This window comes from Perissodus microlepis, chromosome 7 (genome assembly GCF_051167445.1).
Source record: "Perissodus microlepis isolate ML-2025 ecotype Zambia chromosome 7, ASM5116744v1, whole genome shotgun sequence".
NCBI classification, from domain to species: Eukaryota; Metazoa; Chordata; class Actinopteri; order Cichliformes; family Cichlidae; genus Perissodus; species Perissodus microlepis.
In genome coordinates, this window is record NC_140467.1 from 24,702,808 (window position 1) to 24,715,398 (window position 12,591).

Here is a 12,591-nt window from a genome sequence, read left to right on the forward strand (position 1 = left end):
CCACTTTCGTTGTACCCCATATACCACACCAAGCCATCACTTTTGTTGTTCCAACAGTCTTGGAGGGATCCATCCAGTGTGGGTTAGTTTCAGGCCAATAGCGGTGGTTTTGTTCATTCTTCTACAGCCATTGCATTGTGAAGTCAGCATTTATTTTATAACGTGTTAAAGCCAAGAAAATGTCTTTTGCTTGTTTGAGTAACTAAGTGGAATGTGTTACTTTGTTATCTGCAAAAAAGACTACCAGTGCCCAAAATTCAGTCCAGCATGAATTCATGTATTTACTTTTATATTCAAATGATTATCACAAATGTATAAGTCAGATTTGCCGTGTTGATTCTGACTTGTTTGTGTAAGTTTTTGAAGTTATCATACTGCTTATACCTTTCCCATAAAGCATTTCAACTTGTGCATGTGTGTATGTATGTATCTGTATGTTCAGGTGGGAGGTCACACCATGCTGCCTATCCGCTGGATGCCCCCAGAGAGCATCATGTACAGAAAATTCACCACAGAAAGTGATGTGTGGAGCTTTGGCGTTATTCTGTGGGAGATCTTCACTTATGGAAAACAACCATGGTTCCAGCTCGCCAATAATGAGGTAAACTATTATTTCAACACTGTCATTTGTTGAGGAAATGACGTAATTACCAGGAACAAAACATTTGAACATTTTACTCAAATTAGCTTTTTTTCCCTAGGGACCCAATTTATTAGTCCAGCTTTGTGAAAAAATAGAGGTGCATATATCACTGTAACTTAATGAGCAGAACTAATAGCCACTCTCATTTTACCTAACTTCTCCAAAAACTTATGAATTTCCACAAAATAATGTTGTAGGGTCTTTAACTTACATTGTAAAGCACCTTGAAACAATTCTTGCTGTGATTTTGTGCTATATAAATAAATTTCAGTTGGACTGAATCTGTCTTTTGGTGGTGTAATTTTCTTGGAATGCTCAGTTGGTGCCCTGTCTCTGACATCCCCTGTTATATGGAACTGGGCCTTCAATTTGGAGATGCTACTAGGGCTCACTCCAAATACTTCTGCCACTTGGTTTTGCAGAACATCAGCTTATGGTTGCCCTATGGCACGAGTCCTAGCTAATTTAGTCAAACATGGCAAGTTCAGAACAGACACCAACTGACCACTGTAGCAGGGTCCAAACTCACAGGTATCCTTAATCAGATAACTGATTGTCAGTACCTTGGGTACCAGAAGCTCAAAAAAATTGTCAACAGCAATTGACAATAAGCTGTTTGTTGTTGTTTAAAGTCTAAACGGTGTTTGATTACTACAATGTCAAGTGCTTGATGTAGTTTACAAGATACTGTAACCACTCCCTTTTGGATATAACAAATAAAACCAAACACTCTCAACTTAGACCAGAAAGTTACAGAGATACTCCAGGGCCTGAGACTTCTCTGCTGGATTACCACATCAACGGACTCTATCTCGCCCAGAGAGGAGACACTGGGGCAGTGTGAGAGAGAGCACAAGTGGGACAAGTGTGAAGGTATCTAGATTAGGCTAGCCACTAGCCTAAAGAGGCCATTCTGGCCAATGTTCACTCATTAAACAACAAAATTGATCCAGTATATCTTACACACAGTGCAAGATGTGCTTTTATTTTCATGGAATCCTGGACTACATCCTGGACTCTTCCATTCAGCTAGATCAGGTAACAATCTACCATGCCAACCAAGTCTTAATGGAAGGAGGAAGGACTTGTGGCAGGGCAGTGTTGATGTTTACATCAGCAGCGCTTGGTGCTGAAATCTACTGCTGTGCACAAATCCCCCACATCCCTCCCACCACTAACGCCACAGCTAGGACCGTGGAAGATAACTACTGGACGCTGAGTACACCAAGTCAGGCTCTCTGATCACATCACCATCATTCTAAGACCTGCATACAGACCCAGAGTGAGGGCCATCAGACCAACACAAAATCAGATGTGTGTAGCCAGAGGGGGCCTCCTCTGCTCTGAAGGATTGCTTCAGCACTACAAAGTGGTACATCTGACCGGTGATCAGCATCGCGGAGCACGACGTCCGAGCGGCATTGAGGAGAGTGAACACAAGGACAGCGGCGGGGCCAGACGGCGTCACCGGCCGTCTGCTGCGCTGACCAGCTAGCAGGTGTGTTCACTTCCATCATCAACGAGTCCCTGATGAAGTCTGTGGTCCCCACATGCTTCAAAAGATCTACCGTCATCCCTGTGCCCAAGAACAGCAAACCCTCAGTAGTAATGAAGGTGTTCGAGAGGCTGCTGAAGAACATCATCTCATCCTCCATCCCAGACACCACAGATCCACTCCAGTTCGCCTACCGACCCAACAGATCCACAGAGGACGCCATCGCCCACGTCCTGCACACCACCCTCAGCCACGTGGACAAGAAACAGGGTAACTATGTGAGAATGCTGTTTGTTGATTACAGTTCAGCGTTTAACACAATAGTGCCCTGCAGACTGTTCACAAAGCTCAGGGATCTGGGACTCAACAGCCGTCTGTGTGCTTGGGTGTTGGACTTCCTCACTGGCAGAACTCAGGTGGTGAGGGTGGGTAGATGCGTCTCTAACAGCATCACCATCAACAGACCACAGGGATGTGTCCTCTCGCCACTGCTCTACTCCCTCTACACTTCAGACTGTGTGGCCACCCACAGCTCCAACACCATTGTGAAGTTTGCTGACGACACAGTGGTGTTGGGTGCCATCTCCAACAACGATGAGGTGGCCTACATGGATGAAGTGAAGAATCTGGCATCATGGTGCCAGGACAACCACCTCCAGCTGAACATTGGCAAAACCAAGGAGCTGGTGGTGGACTTCAGAAGGAGTCAGCACAGAGACTACAAGCCCATTATCATCAATGGAGCTCCAGTGGAGAGGGTGCAGTCCTTCAAGTATCTCGGTGTCCACATCTCCTCAGACCTGACATGTCTGCCCAAATTCAGGTCCAGACCAAAAAGGCTAGGCAGCGCCTGTACCACCTACGACAACTGAGGAAGTTCAGGGTCTCTCCAAAGATCCTCAGGATTTTCTATACAGGCGCTGTGGAGAGCATCCTCACACAGAACATCACATCCTGGTTTGGGAACAGCTGTGTTAAGGACCAAAAAGCTCTTCAGAGAGTGATCTGTACAGCAGAACGCTGCTGCAGGATTGCTCTCCCCCCGCTTCAGGGCATCTACACCAGGAGATGCCGGACTAGAGCAGCGCAGATACTGAAGGACCCGTCCCATCCTGGCAACAAACTGTTCCAACTTCTGCAATCCAGTAGAAGGTTCTGCATCATCCGGGCAAGGACAGAGAGACTCAAAAGGGAGCTTCTATCCCCAAGCCATCCGAGCCCTAACTATGCATGTGACAAATAAAAAACCTTGGACCTTGATCATCAAACAAGCACCCACCTAAAACAGACATTAAGGAATACGCTGACGCTGTTGCAGCATACATCGCAAAATGCACTGATAATGTCACTCACTGCAAAACTGTTACTGTCCATGCTAACCAGAAGCCATGGCTGACAGGACAGGTTCACAGGCCCCCCAAGGCAGCCTTTAGGGCCAGTGACACTACAGGACTTGCAACAGCTATAGAAAACCTACCCTGTGGTATCAGGAAAACAAAATGACAGTACAGTAAGAAAATCTGGTCCTTTCACAGTAACAACAGAGGTCTTTCTGGTGTGGAATCCAATCCTCAGTGGACACTTGAGTGCCCATTGAGGTCATTACTGGTGTAACAAGGGAAGAGTCTGTTGATGATCTACAGATGAGGACACAATTATTAGCCCCCCTATTAAAAATTAGGTCAAAAATATTACCCCAATCATGCTAAAAGTAGGTTGTGTATCCTTGTTGTAAGGTTTCATACATGTTTTCTGAGCAATCCCAGGCTATTTTTGTTGGACCTTAGTCTTCAGGTCACCCTGTGGGTTTCCAGTGGAATTTAAGTCAGAGTTTGAAGCAATAACCCAGACCCAGTTTTGCTGCTGACTGCGTGAGGGTTTTTGTTTTGTTTTGCTTCAAAATCTTCACATATCCTTATTTCTTTCTTATGATGCAGATGACACAAACAAGTACAATCACTGGCTTTAACAATGTTCAGATTTTCCTCATGCTCCTGACATTAACAGGAAAACTCAGTAGATGTACTGCTTGGTTTTATTTGTAAGAAGGGTATTTAAAAGAAGTCTTCCTAAGGTTCAAACATTTTAACATTATTGTTAAAAGGCTGTTTTGTTTTCTAAAACTGTACTCTACAGGATAATATGTACCTGGATTATTTGTATGATGTAGTCATTATATACTGTGTGCATCACTTGTTGCCTGTCAGTGTAATGACACTCCACAATACAGCCATAGGCCTGGCCAGTGCAGTGCACAACTGATGCAAGTCTGGTTGCGTAGCAGTCCTTTCTTAAACAAGACAGTAAAGTATCTCTGCTCAACTACTGGTCTCTGTGTCTTTACAGGTGATAGAGTGTATTACTCAAGGCAGAGTACTGGAGCGCCCAAGGCTCTGTCCTAAGGAAATCTACGATATTATGCTTGGCTGCTGGCAGAGGGAACCGCAACAACGTCTCAACATTAAGGACATCCAGAAGATGCTGTTTACTTTGATGAAAGCCACACCAGTCTATCTGGACATACTGGGATAATAATAGCCCCAAGGAGACACTAATGGAATATATTCAAAGCACTGAATTGCCCCCGAACAGAAGTGATCTGTTTGCATACTCTGTGGATTAGGGGCTGAAAATACCCTGTTTTCATCTGCCAGATATTTGAGGACTGCAACTAACACATTGTATATTATGTTTATTTAACTGGACCAAAATGATATGAATTGCATCAGTACCTAATAATCTGGAACCTGCAAATTCTATACCCATTTTGTTTTTTCAAATGGAATTGTAACTAAAAAGACTTAAGTATAAAATATATATTGCAACAATGTGGAGTGATTATGCTGATTGTGCTGATGTGGTATAGTTAAGGTGTCACATCATAATAATGTGGGTTTCACTCTGTTTTGATCATAGCAGCACTAGTTCTAATCAACTGTTAATAAACCCTGACCTGGACTGGTAGTTTACTGGTAGTAATCCCGCCCAGGATTACATTGATCTCAGTTGGTTTCACAAACCTTAAGTAACCTTCTAGTCTTCCTTTGGCTTATCTTTGCCAGGTCTTCATTTGTGAAATGTTAAAAGTCAGAAAGATTAATTTATTCTCTTTTTAATTATTTTAATTTTTATCTGTGCCCAAGCTGGTCAATTTCCCAAAATTTTTCTCATACCTTGGGTTGCAGTGGTAGCCATCTTTAATCTAAAATAATGATGATGACTATAAAGTTTCAAAGTACTAACATTTCTGTTTTCTGTTTTTAACTTTTGGCTACCCCAGAAACCAATGGCAGAGCCAAAATATTTTAGGGGTGGCCAGGCTGAAAGGCTGAGGTTGAGCACAGAAAATTCACTTTCTTTTTAAAGCCCTTTCCCTTCCCCACTTTTTCAGAGAAACAGTATTCACAGTTTCGTGGATTAGCACATGGATCCCTAAAAGGTTTTGCTGTTGGTTGTTTATGTTACACTGTGGCCACAATTTGGCTCTGCCCCTGCCTGAAACCACCAACATTCTTGTGACGTGTGACACAGTTGTTCTGACACAGGTATTTGGTGAATAGACCACAGTTATTGAGCATTTACAAAGACCAGATAGTTGTATCTTAATGTCAAGGAAATGTGTAGTTGTGTGACCATGTGCAGATTATATTTCTTGACTTTTCTTTCTGTTCATGTATAAATTAAGGAATGAGGTGAAAAAATAGAACAATGCACATAAATCAAATATTTCATGTACAGCAGCTGCTACACATGACTGCTGTTCTTAAGTGCTAGTTCAGTGGCAGCTTGCAACACAGTTTTTATCTGAAACATCATTGTTACAACACTTTTAAGTCCTGAGCTCATGATAGCTCACTGAGCTGCTTAGCTTTACAAGAACCTGACCATACCTTCCAATCCTGAGCCTGGAAGCATGGCCTGAGTGACTGTCTGCCACTATAGAAATGGACCTAAGTGCCTCCTACTTCTTTCTGAACACTAGGAACCAGGAAAGTAGTCTTTCAAAATAATAGCACTTTTACATTTTGTTTACCTGCCTAATGGCCACTAGCTGTAAACTCTTGTTTTTCTTATTACCTAGTTTCATAAGTATCTACTGTATTTTAAAAAATTAAATTTAAACCAAAAAAAAAATTCAAAAAAAATTAAAAGCCAAACTACCCAACGTGAAATTGAAATTACATTACATATACACTAACCAGTCAATTTATTAGGTATACCTGTTAAACTGGTCATTAGCATAAATATTAAATCAGCCAATCACATGACAGCAACCCAGTATATTTAGACATGTAGGCATGGTCCAAATGAACTACTAAAGTTCAAACCCATCATCAGAATGGGTGAAAAATGGGTGATTAAAGTGACTTTGGACGTGGCATGGATATCAGTGCCAGGTTGGCTGGTATTTCAGAAACTGATGCTACTGGGATTTACCGACAACCAGCCATAGAGTTACATCAACAAGGCTGAAACTGCCTTGAGCTGATAACAAGGGAATAGGAACTCGAATAATCACTCGTTACAACCAGGAAGCATCTCTAAACGTACAATATGTGGGTCCTAATAGAAGACTGGAAAAATGTTGCCATCAGTGCCTGATGAGTCTTGAATTCTGCCATGAGAGTTGGAGGGTAGGGTCAGAATTTGATGCTAACAACATGAACCCATGGATCAAACCTACCTTATGTCAGTTATTCAGGCTGGTGGTGGTGTGGGATATTTTCTTGGCAAGCTTTTGGGCCTTTAATAATACGCCTTCATTGTCACAAATTACCTGAGCATTGTTGTTGACCATAACTATGATCACAGTATACCCATCTTTTGGGGTGTGGTGAGACCACAGATTCACGTTGTGGATGTAGAACCAAAAAAACTGTACTAACTGTGTCAGCATGGATCAGAATCTCTGAGAAATGTTTGCGGTACCTTGTTGATTTTATGGCGCAAAGAATTATAGCAGTTTTGAAATTAGAAACTGGCCCAACTCACTATTAGCTAGGTGTGCTACTAGACCGTTTACAAATAACCTTTTGCCATTTTCCAAAGCTAAAAAAAAAATGAATGAACTGATATATGTGTGAACTGAAAGGATAATACTTGAGACACTAGGATGTATATACTGTAAATCTGTCTGTCTTAAGATATTTATTTTGTTTTTCTATGTTGGATTTTTTTTTGTTTCTCAATATGTTATTATATGATTAATTTAAATCTAATAGATCTTTTGATTTGCTTTCCAGTTGTAATTTACTGTCACGAGTTGCATTTATCTCATTAGAGACTGGCTAAAAAAATCTAGATTTAAGAAATGTCAATTTGTTTTGTGTCATTTTATACTATGCATCCATCGATTCATCCATATTCTTCCTCTTATCCAATTCAGGGTTGTGAGGCATTTCATATAATTGAAATAAATTAATAAAAAATAATAAGTCAGGAAAACCGATTAAAACTACAAAGTTACAAATGCTAAAAAGTCAATGTTTTATTGCCCTCTTCAAGTACTGTTCAAGGATCAAATGCATTCTTTAATTTAAAAGAAATAGTTTGTCATTCATCGACCACAGTCAGAAAATGACAACACTTTCATCAGTGTGTCTAATGATGTGTCGTGCACCTAGTCTCTACACTGTATTTGAGATTTTAACTGTTTTGTCCACACTGGCCTAAAGAATTTAAAATCTAGTCTCACAAGGAATTCAGTGCATAAAGTTGTTAACTTCATATGCTCTTGGGTCAATGAGTGAGTACTGGGTTTAGCATTGCCTTACTGACTCTATACCTCAGTTTTCAGCGAGCATCTTGAGATGCAGGAATCGGTATTTTTCTTTATTTTACTTGAATCAACAAAGGGCAGCAGCATGCTGTCCATTAGCTTGATACATGAAACCCCTCCTAAGGCATTAGAAGAGTCATCTGAAGAGCAAAATGAAAAGCCTTTGATTAATTATTTATTGATATTTGAATGTATCATCAGTCTACAGTGAAAGACAGACTTCATTTATTCCGTCCCTTATTGTTAAATGAGACAGATTTACAATACTGTGAGTCACTGTCATCCTATTCTGTGTGTGATGTTTGAGTGTCACGTATTTGGTGTTGGTTTTTATAAGATTTTGTTTCTCAAAAGTGTATTTATTCTAAAACAGTTCATCTAAAATAACTGAACATATACCTGGGATTTGCATTGATATATAGGTATATTGTATAAACATTAAACAGGTGCATCACCTGCATTGCCTGGGTAGTATGAAGAAATCTGATTCTGTATCTTTTCTAAATTTAGATTAGAGCTGTGTAATTAAAGATATGTGCATTTCTAAACTGCAATCCTAATGCTAGGATAAAACATGATCAAAGTTATCTTACAGTAGACTTGCTTACCAAGTATCACCCATAATGTGAACTCTTGTTTCTAAGCCATTCATTTCATTTGAGCAAATTGATTATATTTGCATTAGTGTCAGTGCTTTAAATTGTGTCTTTCTCTCACTATGAGTGTTTGCTTACTCCAAGTCCTCCAGGAAGTCAGGTATTACTTAGTGAATTACAGAATTAAATTTTGTTTCATTTGTTTTCTACACACAAAAGAAAATCCAGATTTTAGAGAAATTTCAACACATTTCTAGAAAAAGTCGGTTGCACAGAACTCTAAACATAAAATCAAAGAAGTTAACTCTTTCAACATGAAACACAGCACTCTCAAAACTGACTCTTTCCAACTAAACAACACAAACAGCTATTATATGATTAAGAGAGAATAAAAAACACTGATCGGATCAATTCAAAACCTACCATCAGAGGTGTTTGACTATGTCTTGGCTTGGCTCGGCCATGGTACATACTTTTTCTTGTTTTGGAAAAGGATACATGTTTATTTTTATTTTGTCCATAGATACCATTTACAGTTATCTAGTGCATTATAACCTTTGTAATGGAAATAAATGAGAAACAAAACAAAGCAAATCAGTGCACAGATTTTTAGAAAAAACGTAACAAACAAAACATTTATTTGTTACCACAATACAAAGTTTTCAGATGAACTGAAAAAAATAAAAGAATGCCTTCTTCCTCCAAGGCTTTTTTCTTACCTTTCCTCTTCCTTTGTGTTTTGGTTGCTTCATCTTCTCCCTATCACTTGAAGCTGATGCTATCCTCTGATACAGGATCGTTCCTCCGGTTGAGTGGTTCAAAGGAGGAGCATGAGCGAGATGATTTTTAATAGTCAGAGTGTACTTTGAGGCCATGTTTCTAGAGCAAAATGTGTTTGTGTTCAGAGATTTGCAAAAATGTGATTTAGATTTGAGTGAGAGCAGTGGAACTCTTCCTAGCAGCTTGGAGTTATAATGATGATACATAAACTTTATATTTTTACAATTTTGTACATAGTTCCACTTTTTGTTTGTAAGAAACGGGCAAAAGATCATTCATCTCAATTTTATTTTTATGCTCAAGTCAAAATTAGGGACCCAACAAGCCATGTTAGAAGAAACTGAAGAACAGAACCATATTCAATTCAGTTCAGTTCAATTTTATTTATATAGCTCCAAATCAGAACAACACTCATCTCAGGGTGCTTCATACTGTAAGGTAAAGACCCTACAATAATATGGAGAAAACCTTTACAATCAAACAACATCCTTGGTAACAGTGGGAAGAAAAAACTATCTTTTAACAGGAAGAAACCTCCAGCAGAACCAGGCTCAGGGAGGGGCAGCTATGAGTGGTTAACCTTATCCTGTTTTCTCATGAGACCTTCCTAAATGCTGCAAGCATGCTATTTTGATACATGCAAGCTTCCTGGAGGACACAATTGGCTAGCAAAATACATCAAATTGTATTACAAAACAGAAATCACCAGATAAATGTTTCCTGTATGATCAAGCCTTAAGCTTTCACAGACTGACAATCTTGGTTGTTTCTAATGATATTTGGGTTAAATGAAATCTTTCTCTCTGTTTGCTCTTGATTTTACATGTATTCTTCTTTTTCGTCTATTGTGTTCTTATTTATTCTCTTCCCCTTTCCCACTGTCACTTTACCATACAAAGTTTCTAAGCTGAATATGTAAGAAACATCATTACTCTATTAAGAATCCATGTCTTTTCTAATTGTTGTATATCCATCTCAACACATATGTATGTGAATCATTTGACTTATAAAACTTGTATAACATCTTTCTGAAAAGCTTAGACGTGGTGATTTTTTTAAGGTGGCTCTGTGTATCATTCTGACTCTCAATTCTCATTAAAACTGACTTCAATGACGTTTGCGTCCACTTATTTTTTTAACCAGAAAAAAGGGGAAATAAGTGACTCATAATCATTATGTAACATCAATTCCCCACTTCAAAATTATATTATTCCCCAGACATTTATATACATATCTGGAAACTGTGGCTCAGTTTCTCAAAGCTCTGAACACAAACCATGTTAATTGCTTTGTTTTAATTGTTAATTGGTTTATCAAAACTTCCCATCTTGCGAAATGAAATGCAGCACTCAAAACCATAGCAAAACAATTGATGCAATACACTCAAAACCCATACAAGCATGTGCAAGTGTGTCTTCCTTCCCTTGTTTTGGCATGGTCTAGGGTTTTTTTAATATTAGATTTGTGTGTGTGTGTGTGTGTGTGTGTGTGTGTGTGTGTGTGTGTGTGTGTGTGTGTGTGTGTGTGTGCATATGTGAGCTTCAACCTTAGCAGTTTTGTGTGTATCTGGAGGAATCCAGGAAGATAAGAAGTGTGCCAAACTGGGAGCTGGTTCCACATAAGAGAGGTCTGAAAGCTGAAGGCTCTGCCTCCCATTCTACTTTTAAATAACCTAAAAATCACAAGTAAGCCTGCAGTCTGAGAGAGAAGTAATATATTGGGGTGATACAGTACTATGAGGTCTGATTAGTGTGTGCTTTGGGGCGTAGCCGGGCAAGCCAGAGTGTCTTAAAGAATTATAAATAAATACATGCACATATGAACATACCCTGTACATATGGAAAACTGTCCCCCTGTCCTCATTGGTCGACTCACCATTTTTTATGTCTCTCTCTCTCCTTCTCTCTCTCTCCTTTTCTCTCTCTACTCTGTTGTGTGTGTATTCTGGTTTTGGTGCAGAAGTGGGACTTTTGGGGTTCCTGGCCTAATCACACACCTGCTTCTGATTACCTCTTTGTACCTTCTTCCTACCTGTCCAGATGCTCTACGGGCTAAGGAAGGCCAATTCTTCTGCATCTTAACCATGGGGACAAAGGACCTCAGGCCTCAGCTAGAGACTTTTCACAGGCGTAACTCAAAAGTCCTCCAAGCATTATTGCTTTCCAACTGGAGAATTCCCTGCTACAGAATGGTCAGCTGTGTTTGGATTGAAAGACATTCTCCAAATAGTTTAAAAACTGTGGACAGCCATATTAGAGTCTCTGATTTTTATTGGAGATTATGTATCGGAATTTCAGGAGCAGGACCACGCCTCCAAACACGCTCCTTCCGGTTGTCATCTATATAGGTTCCCCCAGTTCTGCAAGCTGTTCATTCTCGTTTACGTGCCCCACCCTCCCTTCCTCCCTCCTTGTTCTCAGTTCTTTAACTTCTTCATTTCTGTTTAGTACATGGGGATCTGCCAGGCCTGGGAGCCATCGCCAGTCCCCTTCGAGGCCTTCCCCAAACAGCAGCTCAATTCATGTCAAAGCATTTACTTTTACCTACTAAAACGCTGTCAAACCTAAAATGAGGACGTGGGCCCAGCTAGTGAATTAGCACACTAAACTTTGACTTGGAACTCCATGTGAATCCAATTTGTGTCCATACCTTGACAGAATGATCTGATGGACCCAGCCGGCTCGGGTCAAGTGAGTTGCGCCCTTGCAAACCAACAAGAACAGCTGGGCTGGCACGAAGAAATGCTGCAGCACATTTCAGAAGAAATGAACACAATCACCCTTCACTTGGGTGAAGTGAAAGGTATGATGCAAACACATGTAACTGAATTTCTGGTTAAGCTACCTGTTCGTCACAGCCCCGCACCACCTGTTGTTCTGCAGCCATCGCCGCCACCCAATTTTCTGAAAAGGCCTTTACCTACGCCTGAGTTAGTTAGAGAAAGATGGTGAGTTAGAGAAACATGGGGGTTTTCCATACCAAAAGTTGTGCCCACCAATAACGATGGGGATCTTGGCGGACAAAGTCTCTAGTGATTCATGTTTTCTGGAAACATGCCAAGACTCATGCTTCTAGCTAAAATCTCAGTCAGCGGTCAAACGTACTTCCTCAAAGCTTTAATTGATTCCGGAGTCAAATTGTATTGATCACTTTCTTGCTGCTCATTCATATTTATCTCCCGTTCCGCTTCCTGAACCTTTCTCCCTGTCTGCTGGACACAACACATAGAACTCAGGCCATAACTCAGACTAATTTCCTTGACATCATTACTGGGGTAAGTCACTGCCAAACTGCCAAG

At 40.3% G+C, this 12,591-nt stretch overlaps 1 protein-coding gene across 3 annotated transcripts in view; it reads left to right on the forward strand.

The window, feature by feature from the left end:
* ntrk3a (neurotrophic tyrosine kinase, receptor, type 3a) overlaps positions 1–10,407 on the forward strand; it is a 78,393-nt gene extending 67,986 nt beyond the window's left edge. For all 3 annotated transcript variants that reach the window (XM_084934320.1, XM_084934321.1, XM_084934322.1), the window contains exons 18-19: positions 443–601; positions 4,485–10,407. In XM_084934320.1, coding sequence (XP_084790446.1) covers positions 443–601; positions 4,485–4,670 — 345 coding nt within the window. In that variant the 3' untranslated portion in view covers positions 4,671–10,407. The remainder of the gene's footprint in view (positions 1–442; positions 602–4,484) is intronic.
* The last annotated feature ends 2,184 nt before the right edge of the window (positions 10,408–12,591 follow it).